General features: G+C 36.6%; 1 protein-coding gene across 8 annotated transcripts; it reads left to right on the forward strand.

Annotated features, from left to right (window-relative positions):
• The first annotated feature begins 301 nt into the window (after positions 1-301).
• Positions 302-18,187, forward strand: LOC106163843 (uncharacterized). 8 transcript variants are annotated; one of them, XM_013541536.2, is made up of 3 exons: positions 302-594; positions 14,135-14,430; positions 17,181-18,187. In XM_013541536.2, exons 1-3 carry the CDS (start codon positions 521-523, stop codon positions 17,324-17,326), a joined length of 516 nt encoding a protein of 171 aa, XP_013396990.1. In that variant the 5' UTR covers positions 302-520; the 3' UTR covers positions 17,327-18,187. The 8 variants fall into 8 exon arrangements, 5 of the variants coding, with proteins under 5 accessions (XP_013396990.1, XP_086857727.1, XP_086857728.1 ...); XM_087001601.1 differs by lacking the exon at positions 302-594 and adding an exon at positions 917-1,213; XM_087001602.1 differs by lacking the exon at positions 302-594 and adding an exon at positions 917-1,213 and having other exon boundaries at positions 14,135-14,388.
• The last annotated feature ends 453 nt before the right edge of the window (positions 18,188-18,640 follow it).

The raw sequence follows: 18,640 nt of genomic DNA on the forward strand, positions 1-18,640 counted from the left end.
AGATATCCTAGGACTTTGATAAACAGTAATAGGTAAGAAGTAAACAATTCATAAATTTCTCTTCATTAAACTTCTTTTTGTAAACACATAATTAAATCAGTTCAGTAATTACCCTTTGTAGAATTCCACTTAATTGCAAGCTATTCATTCTAATACTGCACACCTGGAGCTTCAGTAGCGAAATATGCTTCGAACTAGTGTAAACATGTCCTTGGGGAACTCTGGCGCTAATTAGGAATTAATGCTAACTAAACATTAGGATCACGTGTAATAATCCCGGTGCGTCGAGAGTGCGGAGGAGTGAATGATTTTAGGAATTCCGAGGACTTTAAACGTCTCAGCTATTCCTCGAAAAAAAAAGCTCCCAGACAGCTAGAAATATACTACTAGAATTATTTAACCAAAAAAGAAGATATTAACTTGATGACGTGTAGAAGGCGCAGAGTATAAATATTTCTTATATCTAACCCACAGTGCAACTTTCAGAAGGTACATTGTAACAGTTCGTATTCACCGATTGATGGACTTCTTGTTTGTTCGGTCATTACAAACATCTTGGGGAAAGTGTTTAGAGGAGCGAAAAGGGATTGTCAGGTAAGAAACCTTTTGCAATGAATACGCAAGTAAAAGCTTTTGTATATCACTTACACTGTGTGAATGTCGCTATTACCGAAGAATGGATCTTCAAGGACCCCAGCTTGCACTCGGACCGAATTGTTTTGGTGGTTTTTACACACCTCACTACCGTGCGGAAAACATCGGTTAGAATTGTGTGCCCTGTTTTCAGCAAAAACAAAAATATTTTATGTACAATAGGTTTGACGTGGAAGGATGAGCGGCACGTGTAGGTTGGACAAAAATACATCTTTAGGTATTTATTGCTCTTACGTTTCCACATCTGCATAACTATTGTTTTTCCTGGTTGCTGAAGTGGGAAGGTGCCTTGTTTTTGTGTTTTTGACACCCTCTGTGTAGAAGGCGCAATTTCGAATGTTTTTAAAGTACCAAGAAGAAACAGTTACTTTAAATTAAAGTGGTAAGCATTAGTAATCCCCATCATGGTATATATACACAAATATAACGCACAACTTGACAGGATAAATTATACTCAACCTTGGGATTCGATAAAGAATTTCGTAACAGCTGATCGATTTGACTTAGGAACTGTATTAAGCAGACTGGTCTCGGGTCCAAGACCTATACACAAAACAAGGTATGTTTTATGCAGTTCCAACTCCTGACAACACTTAGTGAAATGTAAGCTTATTTTGGTACGTGCTATCGCATATTAATCGTTTATATTGAAAAGTAAAATATAATGATAGATAAAGATTCAATTACACTTATCCCTCCCTGTTTTCTTTTCAAAATAGCCAAATTATGTGGTCGAATGGTAATTAAAAATTGCGCACGATCAATGATTTTGATTCTAAAAAGAAAATTACTTTCTTGCTTTTTTTTTTTTTTTTTTTTTTTTTTTTTTTTTTTGCAAGGTAATTACAAACATCAGAGGTTGCACAAATGTTGATTGTAAGGTCGACAGTTGCGTTAAAGTCAGATCTTCAAATACATTTTTATTTAAACAGATTGTTAGATCACCTTCGCAAATTGTCTGTTATTTAAAGGGAAATATGTTAATCAGTTTGAAGTCTATACTTTGAGATTTGTGACATATTGAATAATTTTTTCAAATATGAGATTAGTCAAAGAATAGAAAATATGGAAAATGTTACCATTAATGTACATACATATTTTACTGCATCTAAGAGTCATAAGAACGACACTTAACCAAGGGAGTTCGAGTGTCGGTCAAGGTAAATTACGGTATGGGTCGAGTGTCCAGGGCAAGAGAGAGGGGTGTGAAATGCCCACTTTTCCCATCTACTCAGGAATACACAGGAATATGGTTTCTTTAAAAATGTAGACCTGTTATCTGTTTATTCATTTATTTATTTATTTATTGCAAATTGAGCATCAGTCGCAGGATCTCGCTAATTTCTACAATCTCACTGTAACTTACTATGAAGGAATAGAAAACTATGACAGACGCATAGACCACTTAACTAAAGGTCAAGGGGTGAACCGCAAACTCGGATATTTCATACATGACACCGGTTTGTGTATAACACACCTGATATATTAAGCGATGTTTTTGTTGAGTCTAGCTTGGTATGGATATCTTCCGCACTGGATACAAAAAGGGTCAGTTTAACGAACCGAAAGTCTTACATCAATTTTAAGTTAGTTTGAATAGTATACTACTGCAGACCTGCTGTCTTACACGATCACATAGTGTATCCAGTTTTCTTAGTAGTAAAATAAAACTGTTTATAAAGCAATGTGCAATAATCCTGCCTAGGTTACCGATGTTAGCAGCAATTTATAATTTGGAAAATTAAGAAAAATTTGCATCAAACAACTCAGTTGTTTTTCTACGTGCGAATGACGTAACTGTTGTGAACGACATGTCTTATACATTTGCCGATTTCCATGAACAACGGATAAGCAGACGAATCACCGCTTGCCTTCCAGACGATCGATCATACGTACCGTTGCACTTCGGGTATCAAAAGCAAGGAAGGGTGACAGGTTTACTTTAGAAAAATGCCACATCCATTAATATTTTCAAATTAAAACCATTTCATTTAAACTACGATGCACTTTGTAATTGCAGAGATTTACGTTGGTATTCCTAAAGTTTAATCAAGTTTGTAATAGGGAAAAATGTAATGTCAGTGTTGCAGAGCCTAAAAATATTAACCTAACTTTTGTTCGGAATTTTGTGCGGACAGAGTATTGAAGCCACGATACGAAAACATAAAACGCCCAGTTCCAGTTTGGGAGACAGTTCCCCCACGAAGACAGGCGTGGGCAAACTTTACTTGTTAAAAAAACGAGAAAAAAATTATTTAACGTCCCTCCCTCACCCTATTATAATGCCTACGCGTATTGTTCCAGAGTAGGGGATAAATCTCAACGTAATTTATTCCCCCTTAAATATGGCTCTATCATCTTAGTTGTATCCATAATGAAAACAGTTAAACCAGTAGCTGAAGGTGTCTTATTTATAACAATAGCCTGACATTCCGCTCCATTTCATTATAGGAGTGTCTTTTTCCGATTTCTGAAATCAGTGGTGATGATCTTTGATAGGGCTCATCATGGCCTGGTTCACAGTGCCGCTTCCAAGATTTTTGGATTTGTAAAACTGTTATCAACTTTGCACGCTGCGTGCGTTGAATGGTATGATTCCTTTCCTTATCATGCCTACATTGTATTGTTAGGGCAACAGAGCCTCTTTTACAGACTGCAAAAAATCCTCATATTACATTTCACCAGCAAGTACTTAGTTCTTTCCCGATATATGCTTCCCTCAGAAAATTGAGAAGAATCTGTATTGGGACTACGGCCATCATTTTTGCCAAAGATGGTACTCTACAAATATTTCTTTGTGTCGCCTTCGCACAAAGCGCCTATACATATAGTAGGCCTACTATAATACAGTGTTCTGGACGTTGCCTAGATAAGAGCTGGCCTATTGTTTTTATCCCTACATCACAACAAGGCAACCCCCATATCTGCACCCGGTGACCCGAGTACTGAACATGTGGTTCCCAAATTTTTTTGGATATGCACGTACGTATTCCTACTTCCCTATTTACATTTGGTAGATAAAGCTTCCTTGTCTTCTTCTGGCTTTGGCTGATTTGAATTGGACAATTGTGACAGACAAACGATGTTGGCAACTTGGAAGCGGGTGGTGTTTTTTCCCAGGAGTAAATCTAAAACACAACGGTAAGAAAAATTGCACATCCATTAAGAATTATAATTGCGTGATTATCAAATTCAACACGTCAGGAAGGATAAAAGATACGAATGGATAGCCGTGAGTGTTATGATCACGTAAATCTAAGGCACAGATCTGTTAGTTACATACGCTATCGGAAGATAGGTGAGAAAAATTGTGTTAAGTTGAAAAGGAAATGCTTAAACGCCGAGCGTACTTCATAATGTATTTCAGTATGATATTGCTAAACTAGATTATACTTATTCTATAGATTTAATGTCAGATAATTAAGCAGGTACATGTAGAAAAAAAATTTATAAATCGAAATTCATGAAAAATATATTTATATAAAACGCAGGTTCTGTTAGCGTTTTATTGTTATTATTTTTTGTGTGTGACCTAATTAGAACATTAGCATGGCTTTTTTTAATTCCTCGGCCACGGAAACATTGGACTTGATCCAAACCAAAATCCTTTGACCGCAACTTAAAAGAATTTAGTTATTGCACACGACTTGTACTAAAATCGCACCTGGAATACAGGGTACGGAGGTATGTGGGCCACGTGGATAAATTTCATGCGAAAACTGGACAATTAGTTCCTTGTGGAGAAAATATACACAAGCACGCATGTAACAAGCTCCATATAAAATAATAGATAAATATAGTAACGGTAAACTGGCATTAAGGGCAAGAATAAACTGCAGGATGTCTATCCATGGAAGAAAAGCGGCGATAGATCTGTTACGTATTTTGCTGAAGCTGGGCTTCTTGTGCTGAGTTAGATGAAATCCCTCTTTGCAACAACTCGGGTTTTGTCGATAGGTCTCTGTCATTTCTTACTGAGAAGAATTACAGTCTATAGCATGCTACATTTTTGTTTGATGAGTTGTCTGTTTATTGTACATTTTGGGTTCTGTGTAGATATTTGGTGATACAGAATGGTATAGAACTGCAGCAAACTTGTATGATTTCACGCACTTAACACTTGTTTTTAGTTGCAGTTTTGAGTGGTCGATATTTTGGCCTCTAATCCCTAAGGTCGTTTTTGAAAAACAACTGTTCTTGTTGATATACTGTAAGCCCATTTCATCAATTTGTTATTTCGACTCAGCACAGAGTTAAATTGACGTTTTTTCATAAACAAGGGAGTTAAAGCACATGTTTAACGTTTTAACGATTTTCATTCTAATTAACTTGTCTAATAAACAGACAGGTATTGACCCCATTGAAAAGTTGTAGACGCTGAAAAAATGTATTGGTGATTAACACTATACGCACATATCGTTAAATGTCTGTTATGTTTTTCACCTTGAGCACAAGCGTCATAAATCAAGGCGAATTTTTTTTTGTCATACATCATTAATTTTCTTTATTGCACATGGGTTGCTCTCTTTTCTATTTGGGTGAACATCCGTTCTTAAATGCTGATTCCATTGCACTGACGACGATTCCTAAGCAGGTATTGATCCAGGTTGTTATTGTGCGCCGTAAGTTCAAGCAGTCATCCAGAAGCTGTTGAATTTTTAAGTTATTTTTTCCTGATCTTAATCAATGAAAGTTAACGTTGCGACTTATTATCCCAATCAAAATCAAAATTGTATCTTTCCGGTCTCATTTCACAGTGAGTGAGTTTCTGTAATTAAATATACCTATCTTTGGTTTATCACTTACAAATTTCATTAAAAATAGTTGATAATAAGATGATGAAAATCAATTTTAGTGTTTAGAATATTAATAAAAGTCAAACAACCTAATCATTGACTCAATATCAATGCTATCAATATCCCCGCCCAGTAATTTAATGTCTCGATGTTTACAATCTGTTGCTACGCTTGTATGAAAAAATAATGACCCGCCAGATGTCCCTAGTGTCGTTTACACTCTTGGCTATCACCGTTTGACGTGATACCAGTTATTTTCCCTCTTGATCCCTGTTTTGCTAATATTATAGTGATTCTAACTTGAAATTTTTTTTGCCAATTTTTGGTCATCTTTGACTTTCTTGTAATCTTTTTTAAAAGACTCAAATTCAAAGCGATTTGAAGTCAAGAATAAAAGTTTGTCGTCCGTGAGATTGGTTCATTAAAGGTATAAAGTTGGTCAGAAATTCCATCGAGGGCACGAGTACTTCCATCGAAACCATATTACGAAAATAATCGTAACCAGTAAAGGTCTTCCCCTCCGGAAACGTTTTGATTAAAGATGTGTTGTTTTTTGTATTGTTTTGAAAGTGGCACGCGCTTCAAATAAACGATAGGAATTTCTTGTGATGTATTTTTTGCCAAAGAAAGTATATCTTGAACACAAAATATTTTGTATTTCTTGTTCATTTATTGAAAAAATGGTGACATTTAATTGTCTTTATATTACTATTTAAACTAACAAAACACTGATAGATCATAACCACTGTTACCAACAATTGCAAAAGATAGAATCTCAAATAACTTAAATTGAATTAATCTTTTAATACTAATACTGTATTCATAAATGTTTCCGTCAGGTAAGAATGGAAAGAGGCTATCACAAGAGCTGGCCTTAAATTCCACAGAGTCTCCAGATGACCCTTACGCTAAAACTATTTCTATGGGGCCTGATGCTTGGTTACATGTATCAAAGGAGAGTTGAAATAGACTTAAAATTAGGTATGCTGTGTCAATTTAAAACAACATTATTTTGACCCTGTCAGAATGGTTGCTCTATAATCCACTTTGTTCCGTTCCTCGGATAATATTTGTCCTATGTATATGTGTTTTTTCTTCATGTTTGTTGTTTTGGTTAGTATTGTTGCTATAGCTACTGCTGTCAATTACCAGTTATTCATTTCCTCAAAAAGCACACCCACACGCGCAAAACACATTTAAACTCTCAAACATTACATGTACAAGATTGCAGCCACGCACACAGTCAGATATACACACACATCTTATAAGTTGCAAATAAAACTGAAAGAACTCTTATTTAAAGAAATGAAGTAATTATGCAAGTCTAAATACACCTATCAACGATGTGATTGATCACCAATACATCAACCGACAATAGAAACAGACGTAAATAAACAAACGATATTTTTGCGTCTACATTTCGACACCTTATAGTTTTTCGAAGAATTTTGCCTCGGGTTACCGTTATGGGTACCCGCTGTAGTAATTATTTTGCCAATTACGTTGAAAAGTGACTATTAGTCTAGTATTAAGATCATACATCTATTGTTTTGCCCAATGAACTATTGTTTTATGCAGTAGGCCTAAGCATTTGATGTATGTTTGAACACTCTGTTTAAAACACTTCATATAATCCAATAAATAGTTGGCAAGAAACTTCGGCAATGACATCTGTTCTAGCTTTTCTGATTTAGGAGCGTTTGGTAAAATCGTAATATTCATTTGACTGCTGTTTCTCTTGTGCACTTTCCATTAATTTGATCTCAAAAACAAGAAATCAAAGCGCCCCAGGCTGTCTGTACTGTAGTAACATTTTTGCAACTTTTTGCCACCAACGTCGTGCTTTTGGAAGGCTATTTCTACTCCCTGGCAACTAAATTTCATGCACGATTCAAGGTGTGTTCGATTCGGAGAAAGGGAATAGCAAAACATGAACGTTACATGGTAACACAGTGGTCGGATTTGCTGCTAGGAAAAAAAGAGATGCACATGTAAAGCTGGAGTCATAAAAGTGAGTTTGATCTCTTTTGTTTTTGCCAAAGTGTTTGTGTTTCATATTAGGTAGTTATGCGCTTTGACACGCGTGGAACGCAGTGCACGCAGCTGCAGTAAGTAACTGTTAATGTAGTGTAGATCTACACTTCATAGGTAGGTACATTACGTAAGAACATCACACGCTGCGTGTATATATACACGTGCTGCATTCTGCATTCAAACGTAGGGGAGACTGGGGCTAGTTGGACCTCGGGGTAAGTTGGCCCCCCATCAATTTATGACAAAGTAACTATGGGGTATAAGAATTGATCACATCATTTTGTAAAGTGACTGTATCCAATAGTGCCAAGAAAGCGTCGGCAGTGAGTCCAAATGAAAAAATTTAGCATCTTAAAGTAACTTTATTAAAGAGACTTGATGGAGGGCCAACTTACCCCGGGGTCCAACCAGCCCCGGTTTTCCCTAAATGCAGTAGGCACGTATACAAGTTACCATTGAAATGTTCGTACGCAGTATGTGCGTGTACAGTGTATATAGTGGGCACTGAAAGTCTATTGAGCGTTCGTTAGTGTAGGACAATACGTGGTAGCTGTATATGAGTTTATTTCACCATGCTGCCATTGTTTTAAGTAGAGTAGGCCCTACTTTGACGCTGCGAAAACAATATTAAGAGGATGCCGTTTGATCCTATATCATCGTCTTTCGTAAAATAATTTCGAGTATCAACTGGATAACGCACTGATTTTCTAGCTTAAGTAATCACAATCAACATGCCAGGCTTTCATACCGTCAATCTGACTTTTCAAATGTATATTGAACCGTGCCAATTATCTCAATGGTTATTATCCAAGTAAATTGATCAAATGACCAATAACGGAGATTACATATTATTACTTTTCTCAACATGTGCATTTCTCTTTTTTGCCGATGACAATAATACCTTCCGTGCAATCTAACTAAGTGGGGTTTGCCATTTAGTCCGTCCTTATCAGTGTGTCGTTTTCCACCAACATCAAACTGCCGAAAAGTAAAAAACAACGATGGTAATTTATCAAAGATCAATGGCATATCCATATTCATTCACAGCAGAACAACGATCGAACGACCTATCAATATCTCAAGTTACTTACACTTTGTGTTAATTGTCCAAATGAAAAACCTATACCATGTTGTTTAATTGTTTTATGGTCGAAGTTGTGGCATACTATAAAAGTCAAACTGCCGTGGGTGCTTATCATTGAGAACACGGCGGAAGAAGCTCGAAGAATTTGGTGTCCGTCTCCAGTGCTGTCCGTGACGTTAGTGTGACGTGGGAAATTGACTTCAGCCCCTTAGGTAAAGTTAAAAATATGGTGATAAGATTTGAGTCTAGAATAACAAGTTAAGTGAACAGACGAGAGATGTCCTCTTTGATTGCTGTTTATGTTTTATTTAGAGAAATGTAAAGAATGAAACGGTATGCCATCTTCCAAGTTAATTGCCAAGATTATTGTTTTTGGTGTTTAACTGATCGTCAACATTGAACCCTACTGCCATACTTAACGTAATATAAAGTGCAGACTACTTAAGGTCGAACTTGTGATGAAGGGTTACCCGTTGTGTCTAATTGAAATATTTTAAAAAGATCCGTCTGAACAAAACAGCAAGTCTGAAAAGCATTTGATGTACTTCTTTCCTCCTAGAAACTTTGGAAAATCATGTTCCTGACCTCTTAGGAATGCTATTTTCATTCATTGACTCAGGCCTCGATATATTTGAATCATATCTTTTTCTCCACAAGTTAAATAAATGACGTCTTTTTGTGATTCGGATTTAAAATAATCTAAACATAATGAAGGAATTTAAATAGCATACTTATATGCAATATATAAATCGACCAATAATACCATTGTTTACAGTAAGTTTTAAAAAATCATACAACGCTGGTCCCCGTTTTATTGTGAAGCGTGTATGCCACCGATTTTCAGCATAAAGCTTATAGCGCCCTGCTACCATAAGTAAAGGCTATTAATAGAATATGCCTACTAAATATAGACATGCGATAATAGACCCAGCAGTTTGTCTCGCCTTTATTTTTCTTTTTCATATTTTATTGTCTGTTTGAGAGGCATTCTAAGGTGAACTTCCCTGCAGACTGTGATAACAACAAGTTTGAAATCGAAACCGACATGAAAATCGGCCATTTTGAACATTGAAGTTCAAGAAACATTATCGCAATAAGTGTCCTGTAATATTTCACCTTTGTCATGCTGACAACTGATATTAATGACATCTTCCCGTTTTATAGATTCAAAGCAATAACTAATTGCACTTGTGGTTAAGGCGCACGTACGCAGTGCTTTTTATTTTACTCTGACTTATTCTGAGGTTATCGTTAACAGTCCTCTTTCCGGTAATTCTTTTGCTTTTCTCTCTCTCACACACAGAGGTTCTTGTAAATGCGAGGGTTACGGCTCACTGTTCACCAATAAAAACAAGAATTCAGGATCTACTTGTGCATGGGTCGATCATGTACACATCATCGGTCCGGAAAAAGTAAAAAGTGGCATTTCTTAGTACTAGATGCTGGCATTTTATTTTATTTTTTCTTTGAGGGCATTCGTTTTCCTCCAAAGAACTAGAACTAGAAATAGCAAGTTTTATTTTTTTCACATCATTTAAATATATGCAAGACTTAAAAGGACCCAAAGTGTTCTTCAGTAAACATGCCAATTGGTTGTTAGCCAGAGAAAATGCAATGATGGTAAAATTTTGCGGCATGTCACTTATTAGTAAAATAAAGTCACCAGATGACGCAACACTCAAGAAAGCTCGCTTTAAAACCGATCGGCGAAAGGACATGTGGGTTATCAGCTAGGATACTGGTAGTCTCTTTTGTGTAAAAGAAAATATACAAAATACTTTTTAAATACGGACGTTCTGAAGTCAGGTGCGCATAGGAATCCCGATGCTTGATCACAATGCATTGAAAACACCGCAATGCTGCTGTTGTTTCTGTCAGCGCTAGCTCTCGACACTCATTTCGTGGTTGCCGAGTCTAGAATTGTGCCAAAAGAATAGAAAACGCACTAATTAAGTGAAGCAATAGGAAATCAATAGAAAATCAAGGGTTTGCTAGTGGTTTTGAGAATGGTGTTTTATGTCTAACCTAAACCCTTTGAAATTAATGGCCATTTCGTTGAAAGTAACTGTGACAGAGGCAAGTTTTAACAAAGCAGTAGGTCAGGCCTAAGTCAACGTTTCAGTAGTGCGTCGCGGCATTGAGTGCATAACGGTTTAGGGGTCTTTACATGTAGCTCGCGCATGTGTATAGGTGATAAAGAATGATAACATCTTCGGGACAGCCCCGAGTAAAGTGCTCTTCAAAAGCAATAAGAGGTTCAAAGGGAGTAAAATCAGATGAGTTAAACACACGCATGTCGGTAATGGATGTGTCAATGATTTGCGGTTGAGTAGACAAGCAAATTTCCATGATATGTGGATGTATAAAACGTTTTATCTGGTATTTGGCTATGAAATTGTATTTAACAATGGAGCAAAATTGCTGAATTACATGTCATCATTTATTGTTATATATATGTTATATATTCAAAAATAACACCGTGCGACTTTGTGAAAAAGAACGAGGATAAATTGCTGTCAAAAATATATGTTATTTTCAGAACAATTTTCAATAATGTTCAATTATTGAGAAAAAGACAAGAATGTGAAAAATATTAAAGTTTAGTCGATGAGATTTTAATCGAGCTAATGATTTAATTTAGGAAAGTAATCTCACACACTCATCTGAAGCAACACCTGCAGGTCGTTTTGAATTAAATTAGCTACGCCCAGTTTTAAAAACGGTAATAAGCCTATCTTAGAAGCGCACTCAGGGACCTATGGCTTTCAGTTGAAAGATTTTGGTACACATAAAGCGTTTTCACAGAGATGGAAGATGAAATTAGCTTGTTTATTATCCTAATTCCCTTCCTGGGCACAGGTACATAAGAAGAATGAAAACCACTGTTTTCATAGAGCAGGAGAGGACATCAACCCATGATATACAATATAAAACGATTTTGGTCGGTTTACATTGGGGGAGGGATTGCAGCTCTCTTCCTCATGTCTCAATAGGAATGCTAGCCCGATATGTCTCATCCTAGCAGAAAAGCGATGATTTTTATAAACCGTTGCACAAGGGTGCACTTGGCCTGCTTCTGCCGGTTGCGTGCAGACTTAGTACACAGTTAAATATAGGAGACCAAGGTTTACTGCAGTGAAAGAAGGAAAAAGTCGAGAAAATTATAGTCTGTCAAAATTCTAAATATAGCAACAGTCACTACACATTAGATCATTGATAAACAGGGAACAATCAAAGTTCGTAGTTTTACCGCTGTGATAACGGTTTGAAAATAAATATCATCTCTACTTATTGCTGTTTTATGCCACTATTCATTTAATTTATTTCTGTTGATATATCAATTTTATCGATTTTTCTTTCTTTTTTTCGTTGGTTTAGTTATATACATGTAGCAAGGTTCTAGGAGGCTAATAGTGAAGTTTTCTTGCGTAAAATTCTAATCAAGCGAGATTGAGCTGCTAAAAACGCAATTTTAACTAATTTTTGCTTCCATTTATGAAAGTTCCAAAGATTTTTACTTCTGCCAGCACCTTCTGACGCAGTCCTCTTTATAGAAACAAAAAAAAAAATATTTTCCTGTTTAATGGATTTTTATTCTGAAATGAGAATGACGCCAATACAAGATGTAAAAAAAGAAGTTATATTTGAGACTTTGAACGTTAATTCGCTTTCATCTGATCATTTTGAATTGCTGTTACGTGTTTTAATTTAGGCATGGACATTTTTGTGCGTTTATTCCTTTTCCGTACTTAACGCCCCCCAGTGGCAGAAGGACGTGGAGTCGAAATCAGCCCATACCTCTCACAGCTGCCCTCTGCTCCGAAGCGTGACCGTTCACTTTTCTTTTATAGCATACTCATCACTCAAACACGTGTTGTACGTTCTTTTTAGCAGTTAATTAATAGGTGGACCTCACAACAATTATGATAAGACCACTAAACAGAGCTTTATTTCCTCCCTTAACCATACGATACAGCCAGGGTGTTGTCTAGTATTAACTTCGCCCATGTTCACTTACCCCATCATTAAAAGTGAGATTTGGAAATGGAATTTGATTGGTCATTTAATTTGGATAAAATACGAAAAGAACATTTTTGTTTGTTTTTTGAGCACAGTATCTGTTTGCACGCAACATTGACGTTTTTGTTTAGGTCACTTGCAATCCATACGTCAAACTAGTTTTAAAAAAGTGGTCGTTAACTCAACTATTCTGATTGCGTATGGCAATGACACTTTTCCTTTTCCTTTTCACTTGCAATTCATACGTCAAACTAGTTAGAAGAAAGTGGTCTATAACTCAACTATTCTGATTGTGTATGGCAATGACACTTTTCCTTTGGGAACTTAAAGTTTGACAAATCCAATGCTGTCATTGTCCATTTACTCCAAAATTAGGCGTAATGCAATTAATTGTTTTCTTGCCCACATCACCAAATAGAACATCTAGTATACAACTGCTGTGTTTAATCGGTTCGAAACCTGTAGGGACAGAAAATATATGAAAACATCGGGTTGTCGGAAGAAAAAAAAACTACCAGTATCTGACGCAGTTAAAAATGGATGGTTGTCTGTGGACTCGCGTTACAGAGGACACAATAACTTTTCCGGTTTTTATACCTGAATTAAGTCGTATTTCTGTGCGATTAATCTCCATAATTATCTGCCTTGTTTTTTATCTGCACCGCACACCTTTTTCCCACAGATGAGGTATTTGTTCATTGGACACAGGCTTGCAGATTTTCAAGGATTTCGAAAATGTTTTTTCTTATCAGAAGCTCTTTGAAAAACGTCTTAGCTCTAATCTTGCCGCCTCATTTATCAGTGGTTAAGTAGGCTAGAAAATGTCATTAGTAACATACAGAGATTTCCATGAATGGAGCGACGAACAATTGCGAACGGTTGTTTTGCCCCATGTAACAATAAAAACGAATTAGCAATTTCCGCAGATAATCATAGTACGGGATGATTTTAATGCTGTGTCGCTTAATCGCTGCAAATGCACGGTGTGTGACTTTTACTAAGGTATGAGGTGGGATAAGATCAGAAAATGAGGCTATAAAAGCTCGTGGGCTATGTGAGTGATCAGTTAGTTGAGTGCACGTTGAGCTGAGCACACCGCAGGAGCGGTGCACCACTCATAAGATCGATTTTACTGCGTGCTTCTCATACAGATATTATATTGCAATGAAACCAGTCAGGAATAAGTTTCAATTGATACTATAAGTTAATCAAGGAGCTGTCAATAGAAAACTTGCTGTTTTTTCTTTTGCCTCAGGTGGGTGTTCTCAGCGGTGCAAGGAGCTATTAATTCAACTGATGACTTATTGCTTGCCAAGTGTGTAGAGGTTATTTATTTAAAAAGCTGTCGAGCAGCGCGTGAGACATCATTTCAAGCTGTGTCGCTTAGTGAAGATGGCCAAGTTAAACTGTATCTTAATTTTCTTTTTTAGATCATTTGGTTTTACTTGGTAAGTTTAATTAAACAGAGCTTTTCAATTAGCTAATTTTTAAAAAAATTTTCCGCATCTATATACACTGCTTATTTTTGATTTGTTTTTCTTTCCAGGTTTGAACCAAAGATTATGACGACGTCACAAACAGCGTGGTCAATCGTGCTCCGATTATTTTTACTACTAACTGTAGCCTCTCTACTCATACCATCCGCCCGAGGATACGTTCTGCCAAATTTAGACACAGTCCCAGAGGAATCGATGCTTCCGGAGGTTCAAGACAGTGACTACAAAGCCAACAGAGTAGCCGACAAAATAGTACAAGTTTTATTAGAATCCAGAAAGGTCCACCACAGGGTTAAAAGACCGAGTAAGCACCATTCCCCTTCATCTCGTTATCAATTTAAACCGAGTAAGTACCCCTCCCTGTTAACCAGTTACTAACCTGGTGTGTGGTATCACTGATCATTTACTGCGGCAACCACTTCCTAGAGTCGTCAGCAGCAAATTGAATATTTCACGTGTTATTGTTGAAATTGTTTTTTTTTCTTTATAGAACGATGCTCAGCAGTTGACTTCGTTCAAATCTGCGCTAAAATTATATTGACAAGGTTAGCATCGATGCATTATTGTCAGCTTGTGTCTGCCTACATGTGACAAAAGTTGAGAACAATCATCGTTTCTTTTTTATTCAAAGAAAAAAGTAATGCAATTTTCAGATGCCTTGCTGACAGTAAATCATTTGTGATGAGGATTGTTTATAATCCTACTTATCATACCTTTTATCCTTCCTCCTTCTTTCCATCCATGCCTCCTTACAGTAGCTTTCAACAGTAAAAGAATTTTTATTTTCAAAGCAAATCTAATATTTTTTATGGTACACAATCTAATTATATAACATATTAAGTGTGTGTTTAATTGTATGACGTATTTAATCCATCCACCCGTGTGCTTGTGGTATTGTATCCTCCATTTTTCGTTTTTATATTAATCTTGTTTCATTTTTCGTTATACTATATTGGATGTTTACGGTGAAATGCAAATTCTATAACAAACCCCTACATTTATGGTACTTATAACATTTACCCCGTACGCATAATAACCTTGGACTTTAACATAAATTATGGAAACATGAAAATGAAAATAGCAGGTCAAGCTGGCAAATGAACTTGTCAAGTTTGCCCGTATGATAATTATAACTTAATGAGCGTAATACGTGTGGATATAATGGCAATGAAATATACGTTAATTATACGCCTATTCGTTACTAAGCGTCTAAGTGCATAGAACGTACTGACACTGGGGCTCGCATGTCAGTGATGTCCGAGTACGTGATTGTCTAAACCGTATAAGTTGACCTTAGCGGTGACATCCGAGAACATGGTACAGAAAGGCACTAACTATGGTGTCACCCCCGTGTCCTCTTCATGTCGGACACGGATCTCTGATATCAGCACATAACTAAAGCACCTGGCAATGTGGTATTCAATACCCCTGCATCATTTTGTCACTCTTATTGTCCTTAATTTCTTTTCATAAACCAACGTAGTCTGAATGGGTGCAGACCGTGGCTTGCACCTAGTCTTGCTTTGGCTTGCGGTCCACCCCCGACCACGTCCTGACTCCGGAACTGAGTAGATATTGTGCAACAATGTCGCCGATTCTTGTTTACTCTCCATGAAAAATTGTGTTTTGGCTATTTCTGTTAATTTGTTCTTAACTTCGCGTTCAAATGCCATTCACATTCAGCCTATTGACATAATCGATTGCCTTCCGGTTATATCTCGCTTTTGGAGACTTGTTCCTTCATACGGAATGATATATCACTTTGTAATTATAGACAACCGTGTACATAAGTTGCAATACAAAATGTCATGACATACTCATTGTGTGCAAAATTTATTAGCCTTTCTTTTATCCATTCAAAGTCATTGAGAAGATCCTGTAAAACACAACTGTACAAAGAAACGCCTTTTTTTATAAGTCGATTGGTAACTATTCTTGCCGGTAGCGTTGCTTTATGTCTTTTATCGTCATTTGCCTTGAAGGGTCTCTATCGTTTATCATGACAACAATGTTTTTTAAGAAAACAATGTCGAAGGTTTGGAACTTGACTTAAAAGGGAGGCGTCTCTTGTGTTAAATAATACTTGTGAAGATTAGGTCATAACCTGATCACGACAAAGTATGCCTTTGAAACTCTAAAGGCCATAAAGTATCTTGATCTTATACAGTACCCTAGTATACTCTTTATGAATCAGATTGATCTCCACGCTCATTTAAAGAAGCCAATTGGGAACAGTGTAAACGATTTTCTTTGAGTAAGCTATTAAATTTCAAAAATAACATACCTAAGCCGTAACAAACCAGTGAGCATGTTTTCGTCGATACTTAATTAACTCCGACTTTTGCGTAGAATTGTTCTAACTTATCGATCCAAAGTTTCAAATTTTGTTTACTTATCTATTAACACTTTATTCTCGGGCGCTATAGCTAATTTACGCTAGATTACCTCTTCGTTAACTATTACGAATTTCAAAGGAGCACCTTTTCCATAGATGTGTTTTCTTCGCTTACTAATTAGTTTCCTTCCTTGTGTGTTATGGGTGTCCTAGTACGTTGCCTTTGCAGTTGCATGTTTCCAATAGTGTTTATTGGTTTAAGGCTGACATATAGATATTTTTGGTGACTTTTAACTCCAGTAACCGACCCACCTGTCCCCCCATTGTGTCTTGCTCAAAGATTCTCACCTTCCGTGCTCTTAATGAAATATAAGACGTTTGAGAAGTCGATACTGTGTCATTAGGAACATATAGTGAACGCCATTGCGAGTAGGTTGTCATTAAGTAGACTTAATTATAAAAGACGCAAATCTTTGAAGTGTATTCAAAGGATTGTGCAGGATTTGAACACACTTCTTTGAACTGCAATACTTTTTTAGACTTGCAAAAGTTCTTTACTGGAAGGTCAGATTTTTTTCTAAAACTTAACGTGTACTTGTTGGTTTTTCATTTAATCTCACAGTTTATGTTCACTTAAGTGTGACGTCACAGTGGTCAGATGATCAATATGAGCCAATCATAGCCTTCCATTTATGAACTTTATTCACAACGCACGTGTCTGAGAAATTTTCTGAATTTGCTTATTTCTTGATGTTTTATAGGTATAGCCGGACTTGACAACATCGATGTTGCTATAAGTACTTTAGAAAGAGCTAGAGGAAGTCGGCATCGTGAACCCGTGCTTGCTCTGGGAGGTATGAGTTTTGCAGATTTCAGGAAACTTTTTGAAAGCGGAAAACGAAGATAACATAGACTTCCGGACGATGCGAATTGGGTTCGTCTTCTAACCTTACTTCGCGGATGATATAAAAGAGACTGGTTGGAGAGTAATTTATTTTCGTACCATATTTTATCAGTGAGACCCTCAGATAAAGTATTTGTATATTTTGCTCTTTCACTATATTTATTAAGTTATTCACTTTATGTAAGCACAATTGAACCCAAGACATGTAATATCTCAATATTATATAGACGATGGCGCAGTATGCCATTGTGAGAAACATTCCTGCAGTTTTGAACAATTTTTCGTATCATATCAACGCCAGCATGTATGCCGTATGCGCACGTCCAGGAACACCTACATTTAGAAGAAGAGGCCCACCTCTCCTACATCCTGCTGCACCCGACAGTTTCTCATAGGAAACAAACTGACACTTATCTCTTTACTGAAAGGTTCAATTGTTTAATGTGAAAGTCCCATGATTTGACAAATACTGAACAGATCAAGATTCAAGCGCAATTAGTTGAACCAAATCCCAAAGGAGAAATGACTCTGGTATAGCAAAAACCAAAGAATAGCTATTCCGAATGCTTGACTCGGTCAAACCGATACAATAGTGCTTGCACAAGTATGCTAAGTACTTTTACCACTTGCTGGTCATGAACTGATCTACCCAAAGATACTTAAGTCGAGCTTTAGTTCATGTTTTAGTTTGTTTTGCGTTTTATTTATAGTAGGCTAAGCCTTATTGTGTCATATTGAGGAGTAAAGGTACTCCAAATTTCAGTCCCAGTTTTAGATGAAGCCAGGGTTGCCTGAGCATTGTTATGTACAAAACGTTTGTATATATAAGATGTGCATTGAAAATATAGAAAGATACTAATATTACCATTTTATTCCTGTGTTGTTCTTTTGTGAAATGAATCGAAGGTCGTTACTGGCGTTCTTACACTGTATAGAGAACTGGTTAGTGAAACATGTTGATCTACTTTTCTATTACTACGAGTATCAAATGGTTATGTATATAAAATATGGTAATGTTTTATCGCGCAAAAAATTGTTCTGGAAAACACTTTCCATAAAAAAAAAACACAGTTGCACTACCTAGCAGCTGCTTTGATCAGCCAATATTGAAAAGGCAACATAAAAAGTGTACCCGGAAACAAACTACATGTAGATTTTAAAGTGTCTGAGCAAACGCTACTAAAACGTGTACGTTTGCCAACAGACCGTTCTCAAGAGAATTTGCAAGCTCTTTCAAATTCCAAGAAGTGAATGACTCGCCTTTCAAGGCGGTGCAGACACATTAAACAGTGAGTGACTCGGAAAAGTGATGTTATG

This window comes from Lingula anatina, chromosome 1, assembly GCF_051362555.1.
Source record: "Lingula anatina isolate TDL-2025a chromosome 1, LinAna3.0, whole genome shotgun sequence".
In the NCBI taxonomy this organism is placed as follows: Eukaryota; Metazoa; Brachiopoda; class Lingulata; order Lingulida; family Lingulidae; genus Lingula; species Lingula anatina.

What these genes read in the sequence shown, in the direction of transcription:
- LOC106163843 (XM_087001601.1), top strand. Translation starts at nt 1,059, where the DNA reads ATGGTATATATACACAAATATAACGCACAACTTGACAGGATAAATTAT. An exon ending in AGACCTATACACAAAACAAG is followed by an intron (nt 1,214 to 14,134) that starts GTATGTTTTATG and finishes TTTTCTTTCCAG; the next exon opens with GTTTGAACCAAAGATTATGA. An exon ending in TCGTTATCAATTTAAACCGA is followed by an intron (nt 14,431 to 17,180) that starts GTAAGTACCCCT and finishes GATGTTTTATAG; the next exon opens with GTATAGCCGGACTTGACAAC.